Source organism: Megalops cyprinoides, chromosome 1 (genome assembly GCF_013368585.1).
Source record: "Megalops cyprinoides isolate fMegCyp1 chromosome 1, fMegCyp1.pri, whole genome shotgun sequence".
NCBI classification, from domain to species: Eukaryota; Metazoa; Chordata; class Actinopteri; order Elopiformes; family Megalopidae; genus Megalops; species Megalops cyprinoides.
The window spans coordinates 44,435,057-44,448,354 of NC_050583.1; the positions used below are offsets into that span (position 1 = coordinate 44,435,057).

General features: G+C 41.1%; 1 protein-coding gene across 3 annotated transcripts in view; it reads right to left on the reverse strand.

Moving 5' to 3' along the window:
• Positions 1-13,298, reverse strand: part of mpp2b (membrane protein, palmitoylated 2b (MAGUK p55 subfamily member 2)) — a 55,273-nt gene that overhangs the window by 29,230 nt on the left and 12,745 nt on the right. For 2 of the 3 annotated variants that reach the window (XM_036538448.1, XM_036538457.1), the window contains one exon: positions 12,478-12,543. The exons of the other annotated variant lie outside the window; for it this stretch is intronic. In XM_036538448.1, the coding sequence (XP_036394341.1) occupies positions 12,478-12,508 (31 nt within the window). In that variant the 5' untranslated portion in view covers positions 12,509-12,543. The remainder of the gene's footprint in view (positions 1-12,477; positions 12,544-13,298) is intronic. 3 annotated transcript variants of the gene reach the window in all.

Sequence of the window (13,298 nt, forward strand, 5' to 3'; positions counted from 1 at the left end):
CGGCAAAGATGACATCCTATGACAGTGCCACATGTAAAGTCACTAAGCCCTCCAGTACGACTTATTCTACTTCCAAGGTTTGTCTATGGAGATTGCATGACTATGTTATGTACCTGTTCATAATCGGTGTGGCTGAAACACCTGAACTCAATAATTAGGAGGGGTGTCCACATACTTTTGGCCATATCTGGGAAGAAATATTACACACAACCTTTCAGCTAACCAGCCGTCTGAAGGAAAAGATGAAAACAGTTAGTCAGGTAGTATGCAAGACATTCAAGTGTCATGTCCAGGATGTCTCCTGAGAGATGGGCTTCGAACAGGCCCACAAAGCAGCTGCTATCTCACCTGTGTGTAGGGTTCTGTCCATGTTTCTGCAGTACACCTGGAATACTGAGGCACCTGGACTGCAGAGTAGACGGCATTAAGCATGTCCCAGGCACAGCAGGACTCCCCTCTGGCACCACCCCTCCCTGTGTCACACTGACGTTTAAGCAACGGCAAGTTGCCACAGAAGTGTGCTAGTCTCACAGAGGAGGACAGGGCGGTAGAGGATGCTACCTCTCTGACTGCTGTAAATAAGTGGAATGATGGTCCATCCTAATTGCTGGAAATGTTGTTCACGTCACTCTGATTAAGTAACTATCTTATGGAATGGTCTCTTATACGACTGCAGTCTAATTTGAACAAATTAGAGAAAAACTGTAATTTAGTGATTTCAGTTGGCTGGGGAATGGTTCGGGCCTTCTTTGTTTCAACCTTCAAGTGTTATATGCTGTGCCAAGCTAGTGGGCATACTCCTTATAAGGTTAGCTCCCACTGCCAAACATAGAACTTATTATTTTGCAAAATGTGCTTTCAAGCAGCATTTAATTATTCAACATTACCATACAAACTGGCAATGAGGGAACCGAACATGAAAGCATACATTGTTTTAGGCCACGAAGAAAAAAATAATCAAAAACAAAATCACAGTTAAAATTCAGCTAAGAATTTTCACATTCTTCATTGAACTACTTGCCATATATGGCAACAAGTTTGGAAACAAGTCTGGAAAAAACATCCTGCAGAGAAAAAACTCCAAACAATACATGCAGGGCTGAATTTGAACAATACCTACTATTAATTCATTTGTAATTAATAACTCAAATCCCTTTGGCCTCCAAGACAACATTTCCTTTGCATCTTTTTTATACTGCTTCACTATCATTTTACTTCCTCGCATTGCCTGTTACAAGGAGCAGGGTAAATCCAAACACAGAGATATCACTTGGAGACAAAAGTCAGTTGTAAGAAAAAAGTTTTCTTTACTGAAGGATCAAGAACAAAAAGCAGGCTTAGTATACAACTGCATACACAAAGCATGGCAACTCAAAACTGAACACAGGTGTAACACATCAATTAAATGAGAGAGTGAACAAACAGGAGGTGAGGCCACCCAGTGGTAGCACCTGGGAAGCCAGAGGCCCAGACAGAATGTTATGAGGACTCCTGTTGGTCACTGTGGAAAGCAGCAGCAGCCAAAATCCTGACATTGCTATTGTTTTCCTTTTCTAAATTATCTTGTACCATTGCAAATTATTAGCAGTGAAATTTATATGTGTGCTATTGCATTATTATTGCTCCATTTGTTTATTAAAGTACAAAGAGCCAGACAGAGAAAAACACAAAAAGAAAAATTCAATATATGCTATGAAGACAGAAGGAAAGTGACAGAACAATAGATATTTCAGGACACAGTGATCTCAGAAAGCCGCTTCTTTTTTCCATCCTACTCCAATGTAACTTTGCCTTTTAGATTTTACAACTTAACCACTAGCTACTACTACCTTTTGTCATGCTACTGAAAATTACAAATTACTTCAAGTCTACTTAGTCTACTTCAAACTACTTGACATTATTGATCACTTCATTAATTAACATAATATGTGGTCCATCAATAGCTATTCTTCATAATTAAGGTGTTATGTATATAATGAGCATGTAGATATGAGAGCAGAGCACTGAAAGCCATGGGAAGAAGCATCATCTGTTTGTCAGAGAAGACAGTGGAAAACCAAAAGCTCCCACAACCAATGCACACTGGATGTGGGACCTAGGCAACGGATTGTGGTTGCTAATGAGCTGGGGTGAGACTCAGGACAGAGCAGGAGGCATGGAGTCTGCTGTGCTGCAAAACCTCCAAGGGACCTTGTAAATGTGTTAATTTCCCAGTGGACCCTCTCTTCATCCAGAGAGAAAAACAGGAAACTAGAGCCCTTGCTAATGGAGGATGTCTATGTTTAAAAGAGGCATAAACAAGGCAAGGAAAGGTGCTTATGCATCAGGGCCCTGAGGAACATGGAGATGTTGATTCTGAACACTGGGTTGAATTATACTAATCAACTCAGTAAATATCTAGCTGTACAAACAAATGAAACGTGAACTCTGTAAGTCATACTGGATGAGTGTCTGTTCAGGAAATGTAATGTAATGTAATGAACCCCCAGTGAAGTCGCAGTCTGACAGGGTATTTCTCTGATCCAGGATTCCTTAGCAGTCTAGCTAAATCCCACTTTAATACCCTACCATCATTTGGAGTTGTTGGAAGTTACTGTGTGTTGCCTGTAAGAAGAACAACTTTAAGTACATGACTGGCAGCACTGAAAATTGCAAAGTCACTTCTCTGCTGAAGTAAGGGCAGGCCTGTATACACACTGGGGTGGGCTAAGCACAGTGAACCCGGAGCAGCTGTGGCCAGGACACCGCCATGCTTCTGCAGCTTTCCCACAGTGAAAGCCAACACCTCAGTTCAACACACACAGGGGAGGAAAGTGGGGCGTGACAGAGCAACAAATGCCTCAGCAGTGAAGTTTCTTGTATTGACAAAATACATTGAGTCTTTTTATTATCAGTTATTCGAATCCACAAAAGCACATTGTTACCTAGTTAAAACAGTGACATAACTTATCAATAGTGTTTTTCTTTCACTGGGGAAGCAGCTTTAGAGCTAAATTTAGCATTCCATTTTGATTGTGACTGTACAATTGTACAAGTGTTCAAAAATTTGGAAGACAGCAAGAAAAAAGCTACAAAATGTTTTAATTCATTCATGCAAAATCAATGGAGATGTAAGAGTAATAGCTCAACATATTCTATTTTATCCTTTCATAAGGATAGAAATGCATCATAATCAATTCACTCAACAGATGCCCTTATCCAATGCTTTCATTTGATGTGCTTCACAGATTCTGCAACCATTTGTCAACACTGTTGGGTTTTTACCAGGGCAATGCAATTAGCACCTCAAGGAGTATCACACCATGTAACTGCCATTTCCTCAATATACTGCAGGAATCTTCATGTATACGCATGTACAGGAACTAGTGAAAATCACACATTTACATTTACATTGCATTTACATACATTCATTTGGCAAGCGCCAAAGTGACTTCCAAGTGAGGCAAACTACAACACAAGCGAAAGCCACACATGGCGCCACAATATTAGAAGTGCTGCCTGACCAAGATTCAATAGCTGGCCAGACAAGGTACAAGCTAGCTGGTAGAAACACAAGTGCATTAAACCATTCATTCTTTTAAGGAAAACAGGACAGAGAAATTGCTTTAGGTGGTACTGATTCAGGTGATCAGGTGAGTGCAGAAGAGCTGTGTCTTCAGATGTTTCTTATTCGGCAAAAAGGATGAAGTGTGGAAGGTCATTCCACCATCTGTGGACAATGGCAGAGAAAGTTCTAGATAGTGATTTTGTGCTGTGATGTGATGGGACCACCAGACGTCCTTTGATAGAGCATAGTGGTCGGGAGAGAACATATGCTTGTAGGAGAGCATTCAGGTAGGTAGGTTCAACTTTGTTGGCTGTTCTGAACGTAAGCAAAAAGGCCTTGTATCTGATGTGGGTAGCTACAGGGAGCCAGTGGAGCAAGGCAAAGAGAGATGTAACATGGGCCCTCTTTGGCTGGTTGAAAACCAGATGTGCAGCCACATTTTGTATCAAACATATAGGCATCAATTCTGACAGCATTCTGTCATTATAGCACAATTAGTGTTGCTGCACAAAAAAAAAGGCAATGTGTGCCAGTGTGAGTCTGCATGCAATGCCTGTGTGTATGTGTGTGCGAGAGAAGGAGAAAGAAAAAGAAAGAAAGAGGATGTGTGTATGTGTGTGTGTGTGTGTGTGTTTGCACTGCCTATGTGTGTGCACACATGCACATGCATTCCTGTCTGTACGTCCTCATCACTCTGCCATAAATGAGATCCTTGTGTATTTCCTGTGAGACTCCAAACAGAAAGAAAACTGATAGCTTGTGCTCCCTGTAGGTGAGCAGCAATCAAAAGTTTTGTCCTCACAATGAGTGGAAGACAGAGGCCAGACAAATTAAGACGTGCCAAGCAGCTCAGTCAGAGCACTGCCAGCTATGAGGCGCCTGAGTAAGAGCTCTCTCCCTGCTGTCTGAAGTGCTCATGCAGCTCGGCACAGGAGCGGTGGGTGGGGATGTAGTGCTGCTATGTATTGCAATGCAGCACATGGGAAATTGTTACTATGAAGTGGGTGATGAAACGAGGCTGATGGAGGATTGCAACACTGAAACCTACACTGAAAGAACACCAATGATCAAATGTAGATGACTGACTGCTGGACGTAAAACCCAGTGACACTGTAGTGTTCCATTAGCATTTCTGTGAGAGCAAATAATTGCTCTCACAGAATTGCAGTTAAATCTTGCAAGTAAATTTCAACCTTGGTGATTGGCTGTGCAGCTTTTTAGAGGGGTTATCTGCCTGAAAAATGCAGCTAAAATAACAAGGTTAAAGCCAGCGCAGGAACTTGGAATGGCAGGAGTTTTTAATTCTGTCAATACATGTAAAATATTCTGTACAAATCTGTACAATCCTTTTTTTCTTTTTTAAGATGTGGTCACTCCTTTCTGCTTCTGAAATTATTTTGACTTTGAATAAAAAAAAAGTTTGAAAAGGGTGAGTTACATTCCACATACTTGTTTCCTGTTGAGCCTGTCAGACTCTTCCATGTAGTAACTTCATTAGTATTCCAGATGACAATGCATCTCATGATCAGAGAGGGACATTTATTTATTCAAGTGCCGCCATCTGAGCTGGACTCCCCCCACACTACCACTGCCTGGAATCCTGCCAGCGAAATCTCACAGAAATCTGAATCAAACTGCAACCAGACTGAAAACAAAGCACGGGTGCCCAATATCAATAGGGGAAAAACACATCTCCTTCTGACTTGGCAGACATGTTAGCTGGTCCGTAGTCCTAGATAACAAAAATGTCTAATCTTTAATGAAAAAGATGCAGCCTAAAGTATATAACGTGCCACACTGCCAGCAGTCATGATGGATTTCACTCAGTACCTCTTCCAGGTCATTTGTGAGGGAGTCTCTCATCTCTCACTGCACCTGACAGGAGTTGTCAAAAACAGAATGTTTTCTTGATATGTATTCATCCAACAGCACAACGTATTATGTGTACAGGGCAGAATTTACCATTGTCTTCATCATCATCATCATCATCATTGTCATTGTCGTCGTCATGATCATCATAACCATCACCATCATCATCGTCATCATCAATATAAGCCAATAACATGTTTATCCACTGCGGTGCAAAGGTCTCTCACCATTTCTACTTCGACATGTCCTTTGTCATCCTGTTCCATCCCAGGCCATCTAAATTATGGACCTCATACCTCCCTCTGTTTACCAAAAGCCTCCCATCCCAGTCCTGTGCTTTTATCAGGTATTCTTGCACTGTGGCTACCCTCTTACCCACCGCATGTCTGATGGAAATGTCAATCAATATTTGCTTTTGTGTACCTCGTCTCCTTTTTCAGAGTTTAGCTGCCCAGTTCAGTCATTAAATGTGAATTAAATTTCCTTCATGCTCATCTTTAAAACAGCTTGCAGTTGCTCTCTGTTTTGGGCTTCAGATTTGTAGGTCTTCAGTTTTCCTCTTCTATATGAATTCCTTTTTTGTGCCATTCAATTTTTTTGAAATTGTCCGTGCAACAATGAAGACAATTGGCAGCTAAAGAAATCATTTCTACACCACAGTAGGAAATTCAGTTGAGGAAAATAGGAACATGCACTCTAGACAATCTAGAACTCTCCTGAATGAATCTGTCTGATTTCTTCAAAAACAGTAGGACACACTTCTGGCTTCCCTGCAGGATGTGACAGACATAGTTCCAGGTCACTGGATTGGTGTATTTAAATCTATCATTCTGAATGAATCCTACAGCTTTATGAATGAATCCTACAGCTTTTTCCTACAGAGAGCTGAGAGAGAGAGGAAGAGAGAGAAAAATACTTGCAGTTTACCATACCATTGTAATGAAAAAAAAAACATCTACTATATAATCTAAAGTATCTGTTTGGAAGTTGAAATTAACTTTCAGTGGGAAAATAATACATTTTTTTAAAATATGGTCATCTTGACATACCACATGGGTTTTAAATTCTCATAGAGTCACCCACGGTGCCTTTTAAAGCCTGCACAATAAGCCTTGACTGACCTTTTCTATGACTTATACAGTATGAGAGAGGCACTCCAGTCAACCTACATCTTCAGTGTCAAGACCCCTCAGGTTGAGTTCTATGCAGTTTGACAGAAAGACACACGTACTTTCTTAAGCACATAATAAGCATTATTAGGGGTTTAGCAAGGATGTGTTTTGAGTATGACATCAACATGGTGGTGGTAATTACCATGGTAATATGTCACCAACAAGTACCATCACCATGGTGATGGTAACCACAGAGACCTTAGGGGAGGTTAAGGTCTCTGTGATGCAGACAGAATGCTAATCAAAACATTGAAGGTCACCACTGGAAAAAAAAGGGAAATGATGTCCCATGACATTTAAGCAGCTTGATCGACATCTCCAATAATCTTTCTTCTCACAGAGAAAACAGGACAAGTAGTGGCTTACTGAGCTAATAAAGGTGGAGATCAAAATAGCATATAATTAACCATTAAAAAGATATATGCAGTAAAGATGGAAATGCAGCCCTTATAGTGAAAGAACAAATGTACAGTGCATGGTTCAGCATTATGTATTACTTCCACTTTACTTTATGTCACATCTCTAAAAGCTTGCAGATGTTTAATTGCAAACATGAGCTCATTCAAATATTCTATTATTATTTTATTTTTTGGGGGGGTCGTTGCAATCAGGTACTTTTAACAAGGTGAATATGTGAGCCTGTTAAGCATGGCTCAGTCTCAGATTACAGGTGATTTTATATTCTGTCCTGCACTTAAATGTTTAGATCATTATCCATCCTATCCATCCCATGTTCCTATGCAACATCATACTAACCTCACCCTCATAATCAATTCAAGAGTACATGCCTCCAAATTTCAACTTTTGTCTCTTTGTCTGGGAATATTTAGCATACAGGCCTCTCCACATGAAGAAGCAGCAGCAAATGTTGTAAATTTCAATCTCAGCAATGCAGTACTCTCAGGATGTTTCCATAGGTGTGTGTACACATGCTGCACATGCATTCAATGTATTATTAAACAGGCCTGTACATTATTTATGGAATGCACTTTCCCTCCCAACTTCAAGGATACATGCTATGCTGCAGTCAGTGTGTTCTCACATCAGTAACATGCATCGTGTATACTTCTGAGGCCATTTTAAGCAGAGATGGCTGGATTCACTAGTCCTGGCAATTTAAAGAACTCTGTGTAATTCTGTTACTGTTCATTGTATTCTGAAGCTCTAGTAACCACAAAGCCCACCGTATACAATGGAATTTACAACACTCTGCAAGTGTTTGAGAAAATTCATTTTCAGGTAAGCGGGTAAAAAGATATACAAGGAAACTAGAGTAGGCACTGTAGCACATTCCATGTTGGTGTTGTAGCTGCAGTGAGAGAAGAGATTTCCCAAAGTCTAGGTCTATCTTACAGCCTCAATCCCCTCAGGGTTTTCTCCCAGGTTTTTATGAAGGCCACCTGCCACAACCCAAAGCCACACCTCTTTTACTCTCCACAGAGGGGACAGGCATAATTTACCCACATAATTACCACTCTCCATTGGGAAATCCCCAGATGTCCCCAATTAAGATGTGTACTCTGTCCCAAATTTGAAAAAGTGTAATTCACCACCAGACACAAAAACATCTGTAAAATCTTCAGTTTGTCACAAATAATGAGCAAACGCCTGGGATGCCAGAGCTGAGTAAATATTAAGAAACAAAAATTACATGAATGCCATCTGGAGTCCTCCATCATTAAAAAGTTATAACCACAACAGTGAAATTGAACCTTAAGGAGACTCATATACAAAACAAAATACATCGGGGTCTGAGCAAACGACCATACAAACACTTGTTTGTGCTTGGAGCTTTTCCATCCATTGGTGTGAGCCTAGTGCTCAGATTGACTTTGTAATGGGCTGTCTGTTACTCCTCTGTCTACCGTCCTCTGCACCTCAAGCTCTCCCTATAAGCTGAATAGCAACACAAGTAGGTGGGAGAGGGTTGCTCAAGTTACCAAGGGATGTGTGGGAGAAAAAACAGCAACTTTCTTTCACTAAGCTCCACAGACATTCCTCTCTCCACCCCAAGACAGACAGACAGAGAAAGAGAAAATTTGCATTGTGGCTTTGCCAAAATGCCTCACTTAGGTTATTTAATTAACAAATGATGAATTCTCTTTATCTTCTTGAATTCATACGGTTTTATTTATCTACATTAACCCTACATTAAAAGTTGAAAGTTCAGACACAGCCCTGGCAAGATTAGAAATCACACATTCACTTGTCACATCAGCAAACACTGTGCTATTGAAGTTTCACTCAACTAGAGCCAGTTTCTGGGACATTGTATAGTTAAATATATGAAGAAATGAAGTTTGATGGCAGTTTGTGCACATTGCTGACATTCAATTCTGCATCCTCCATGGGTGTTTTCTAGCCCTTGTGAAATTGTTTCATCAGTCAGGTTTGACTGAGTTGTTCTGCATTTAATATCTTTTGAGGGTTAATCTTCTGTAATGGGGGTTTCAAACAAATTATCATTAATATCTGCACTTCCAGCAAATCTGGGATATATCTATAAACATAAAATTGTTTTTGAATAAACTGCGCAGGGAACCAAAATAGTTCTCTGGAAAACAAAATAATGCCATCAAATTAAACTGAATTCCAATTTGTAGTACTAATTTTATTAATTGAGCACAAGATAGACATGATAAATTCTCACTTGTAACTCTCACTTGTAAAATTCTGTCAGGAAACCACCCTTCCAATCACACATTTTCTGCATGAAGCAGTACGTGCAGATGCCTGCAAAGTGACATCAACCTCAGATAAGTGTTAAATCAATATCTCAATGACACCAAATTAATTAAAAGCTAATTCATAGTTCTAATTACACATAATGGGTGGGAAGAACAATCCTCAAAATTTGTGCAGGAGGACCACAGTTTACCCATCTCCTCCTTAAACAAAACAATTCCAATTGATCATTTAAAGTGGGAAAAAAAATCAAGCTTTTGAACTAAACTCACTTGAAAAAAAACCTTTAAGAGGCATTATATCAAAACTGCCACATAATGGCTTTGATGAAGAGTTTATCCTAAGCAGGCGGTAATTATTCTGTTTCACTAAAAGCCCACTGACATATTAAAGTTGTCTCTAACAGTCACAAGCTCAGAGGGAGGCTAAAGCAACAGAGTTAAAGGTTCCGAGTTTTAGAGGTAAAAAACGGATCCCATGTTTACAGAATTTTAATGCCATACCTGTAATACACAAGCGCTACAACTGTTTCTTAACTGTGTTCTGTTGTCTGTGTCTGTGTCTGTCGCGGCTCTGGATACCAGACAAACACCCAAAGTTCTATGGTCCGCTCTCACTATGAGGTCAGAAAATTGTTGTGTAAAAAACACACTCCTGTCTGTGTTTTCCCTCAGGGAAACCAGCTTTGTGGGATCAATAACATTAACTCAGAGAAGGTTGTGCGGTCTTCCAATCATCTGCATTCTCCACCTGCAGCCTCCATTATTGGGAATGCACCTCCAAAGCAGGAGCACTGATGCCTTCTTCCTTCTTGCATGGTCATCATTTGTCTAGCTCCAGCGGTTGTTCATACTGTTTTTTGCAGGACCAGGCGGGGCTGAATTTACACACAAGAAAGGCCTCATTTGCCACCACATGCTCTCCAGGGAGGGCGCCAAGCCTACTGTGTCAGAGGCCATTATGTGCACATTGAAGCGTAAATTGAGCACAGTCACATTTTCGCCCAAAGTGTGCCATTTGTCAGCGCTCAAGAATGTGTGGGAATGTTCTCAGCTTCATTCATAGTGTGGATCATGTGACAGAACTATTCCTTGTTGGTGCAATAATACTATAGCAGTAAGGTAATGAAGATTGTAGAATTTTTCCTTTACACTTACCCATTACAGACCTGATGGTAACAAGGTAAGCAAGGTGTCAAGTTCAAGCAAAGTGACCTAGCCAAATGTTCATCAGCAATTTGACCACCTGGCATTCATTCATGCACAGTCAATGAAAAAATAATTTCAGCCACTGAATGTAAATCTGCAGATAAATAACAAAACTGTAAATAAAGACTCTAACATCTTCTTTATGTTTGTTTCTTAATAATTACAAATTCCATGCTATCTATGGTCCAATGGTGAATTCTTCATCAGCATTTTATCTGAACTAATCTAAAAAAAAATCTCCAAACCTCACATTATCTAAAATGTACTTTTCAAAAGATCCCAATGTTAAATATTTAGGTATATGTATGCAATTTAAGAATATAGAGCATATACTCCTCCTCCTATGTTACTCCCCTGCTGAAATCCCTCCACTGGCTTCCTGTCGCTGCCAGGATCAGATTCAAGACCCTGACCCTCGCCTTCTCTGCAGTCAACAGGACAGCCCCTGCCTACCTCCAAGAACTCATCCACCCTACACACCAGCCCGACCCCTGCGCTCAGCAGCAACTGGACGCCTTGCTCCCTGCATGGTCAAGGCAGGAGGTGCTCGTTCTGCCAGACATCGGCGTTTCGCCTACATCGCTCCCCAGTGGTGGAACGAACTCCCGGTCTCGCTACGGACAGCTTCTTCACCCCAGTCCTTCAGACGGGGCCTGAAGACGCACCTCTTCAGACTCTACCTGGACTGACCCAGCACACAATTGCTGCCCCCCCCCCCCCCCCCCCCCCCCCCCCCCCACCCATCAGTGCTGTCGTAAATTGCTGTGCTTTTTAAATTGTGCTTTTAAATTTGTCTCTTGTTGCCGCCTTTACCCTGACGCTCATTGTGCCGTTTGAAGTTGTTGAAGTTTGCCGTTCGAAAGTGTATCGTACTAGTTGCCCTTTAGGCTGTAATTGTACAAATCTGATAGTACTGCGTCCTCAAACAGACCTTGCTCTCAGCTGAGAACTGTCTCATTGTGGAACTGTACACATCCTGTCCCCTTACTGTCGCTGTACCTACTGTATGCACTTTTGTAAGTCGCTTTGGATAAAAGCGTCTGCTAAATAAATAAATGTAAATGTAAATGTAAATATACTCCTGTCTGAATGGTCATATTGCTCAGCATTCAAATACAAATCCATCTGGCCCATGGTTTTCGAAGACCCAATACTCTGCTAGGATAACAAATTCAGCACTGGCCCAGATCTTTCAGCTTCAAAGAAGTGGGTTCAGTGCTATAACGTATCTATTCATTTTGCCATGACAATTTCAGGTGGCACTTTAGTAGACTGACTGGAACCACACTGACTTTACCTGATTTCCCCTTCTTTCCTTCCCCTCCCCATGGCTTGGCTTCTTTCCCAGACATCACAATGTGCAACATTTCCAGCAAGATGAAGAATTCATTGCACAGCCCCCCCCCCCCCAAATAACATCACAAAGCCTCAGTTTCCTATTTTCAGTCCATTTTTGTGTTGATTCATTGGATGTTGCAATGACATATGGGGCATAGGGACAATGAGTCTTGATTTGTCTCTCCCAGCACTGCAATGTTAATGTGCAGCTGCAACTGATGTGTTGTTGAGTCAGCATTGTTTCAGGAACAATTACTTCTCTTTCATGACTGCATGCAAACTAACAACATGAACAACTCAAAAAAGGCCAACATTTGTTCATGTGACCACTGTGAAACACAGAAAATCCTACACCTGATGCCAGTCAGGACAAATTAGCTTTATTTCAGAGGCAGCGCTGAGAGATATAATGACATAACAGTGCATGCTGAGTAATGTCAATCTCAGTTTTGGTGGCCTGGTAAGCAGCCTCACCAGGCTGTGTTAGACGGGTCAGGGTGAACTGTGGTAGTCCAGTGTGAAATGCTGTGTCTCATTCCTTCAGGCATTGATGTGAACGTCACACTGGGCAGTGCCCCAGTCACATTAAGCACTCTGAGCAGGAAAGACCCGCTGTGGTTTTGACAGAGTGCAGCCAGGAAAAGGTCACAACACTCACCAGAGTCTGAACAGGCTGAAGCCACGGGCATGTTGTAATCCTGGGGCTTCCAAATCCTTCCCAAATCTTGTGAGCCCAACAGAAAAGAGAGACAGCCTATCAGATGAGCACTATCAATATCATAAATGGTACAAGATAAATACAAACAGAATTTTTTAAAATGCAAAGCTGCAGACTCACAGTAGACATAGATATGTTTTATAGTTACATCTCATTTACATAACCATGCCTGTGTAAACAATATGATAAAGGTATATGTATCATTTCAACATAAACAACAAACAACACCATACTATACAGAATTGTGACTTTTCTATTGTGCAACATATTCTTTCATGATTCCAAATGAGAGGCAGCCACTTGTGTCTGTTTAATGTTGCATCATTTCTCCTGGTAAAGCAAAAGACTGAGCTATCACAACCAAATATGGACAGCCTGACAAATCAAGAAAAAGAGGCCATTTTAGCTCATAACCACCATCCTATGTGTGCCAGGAGCTGAATTTCCACTCTCTTCCATGCTTTTGTGAGAGTGAATCAAGGCCTCAGGGACACTGAACCCTATAGCTACCCTCAGTCACGGATTCTGTTACCTCATATATAGACTATTATTTAGATAAGTTCTGGCTGGCAGGGTGACATCCTTGTGTTTGCTGTTGATCAGATTCTATCCTTCATCACAGCAACAAAAAAGTTCTGTCTCCACTTTGTGCCCTTCTCCTCACATCCTTTGGCCTGAACTGACATCAGTTTGTGCAGACAGACTGAGAAAGAACGAAGAAGAGAAAGCAGGTGAGACATCTGCCTCTGCAAGGATCCAGG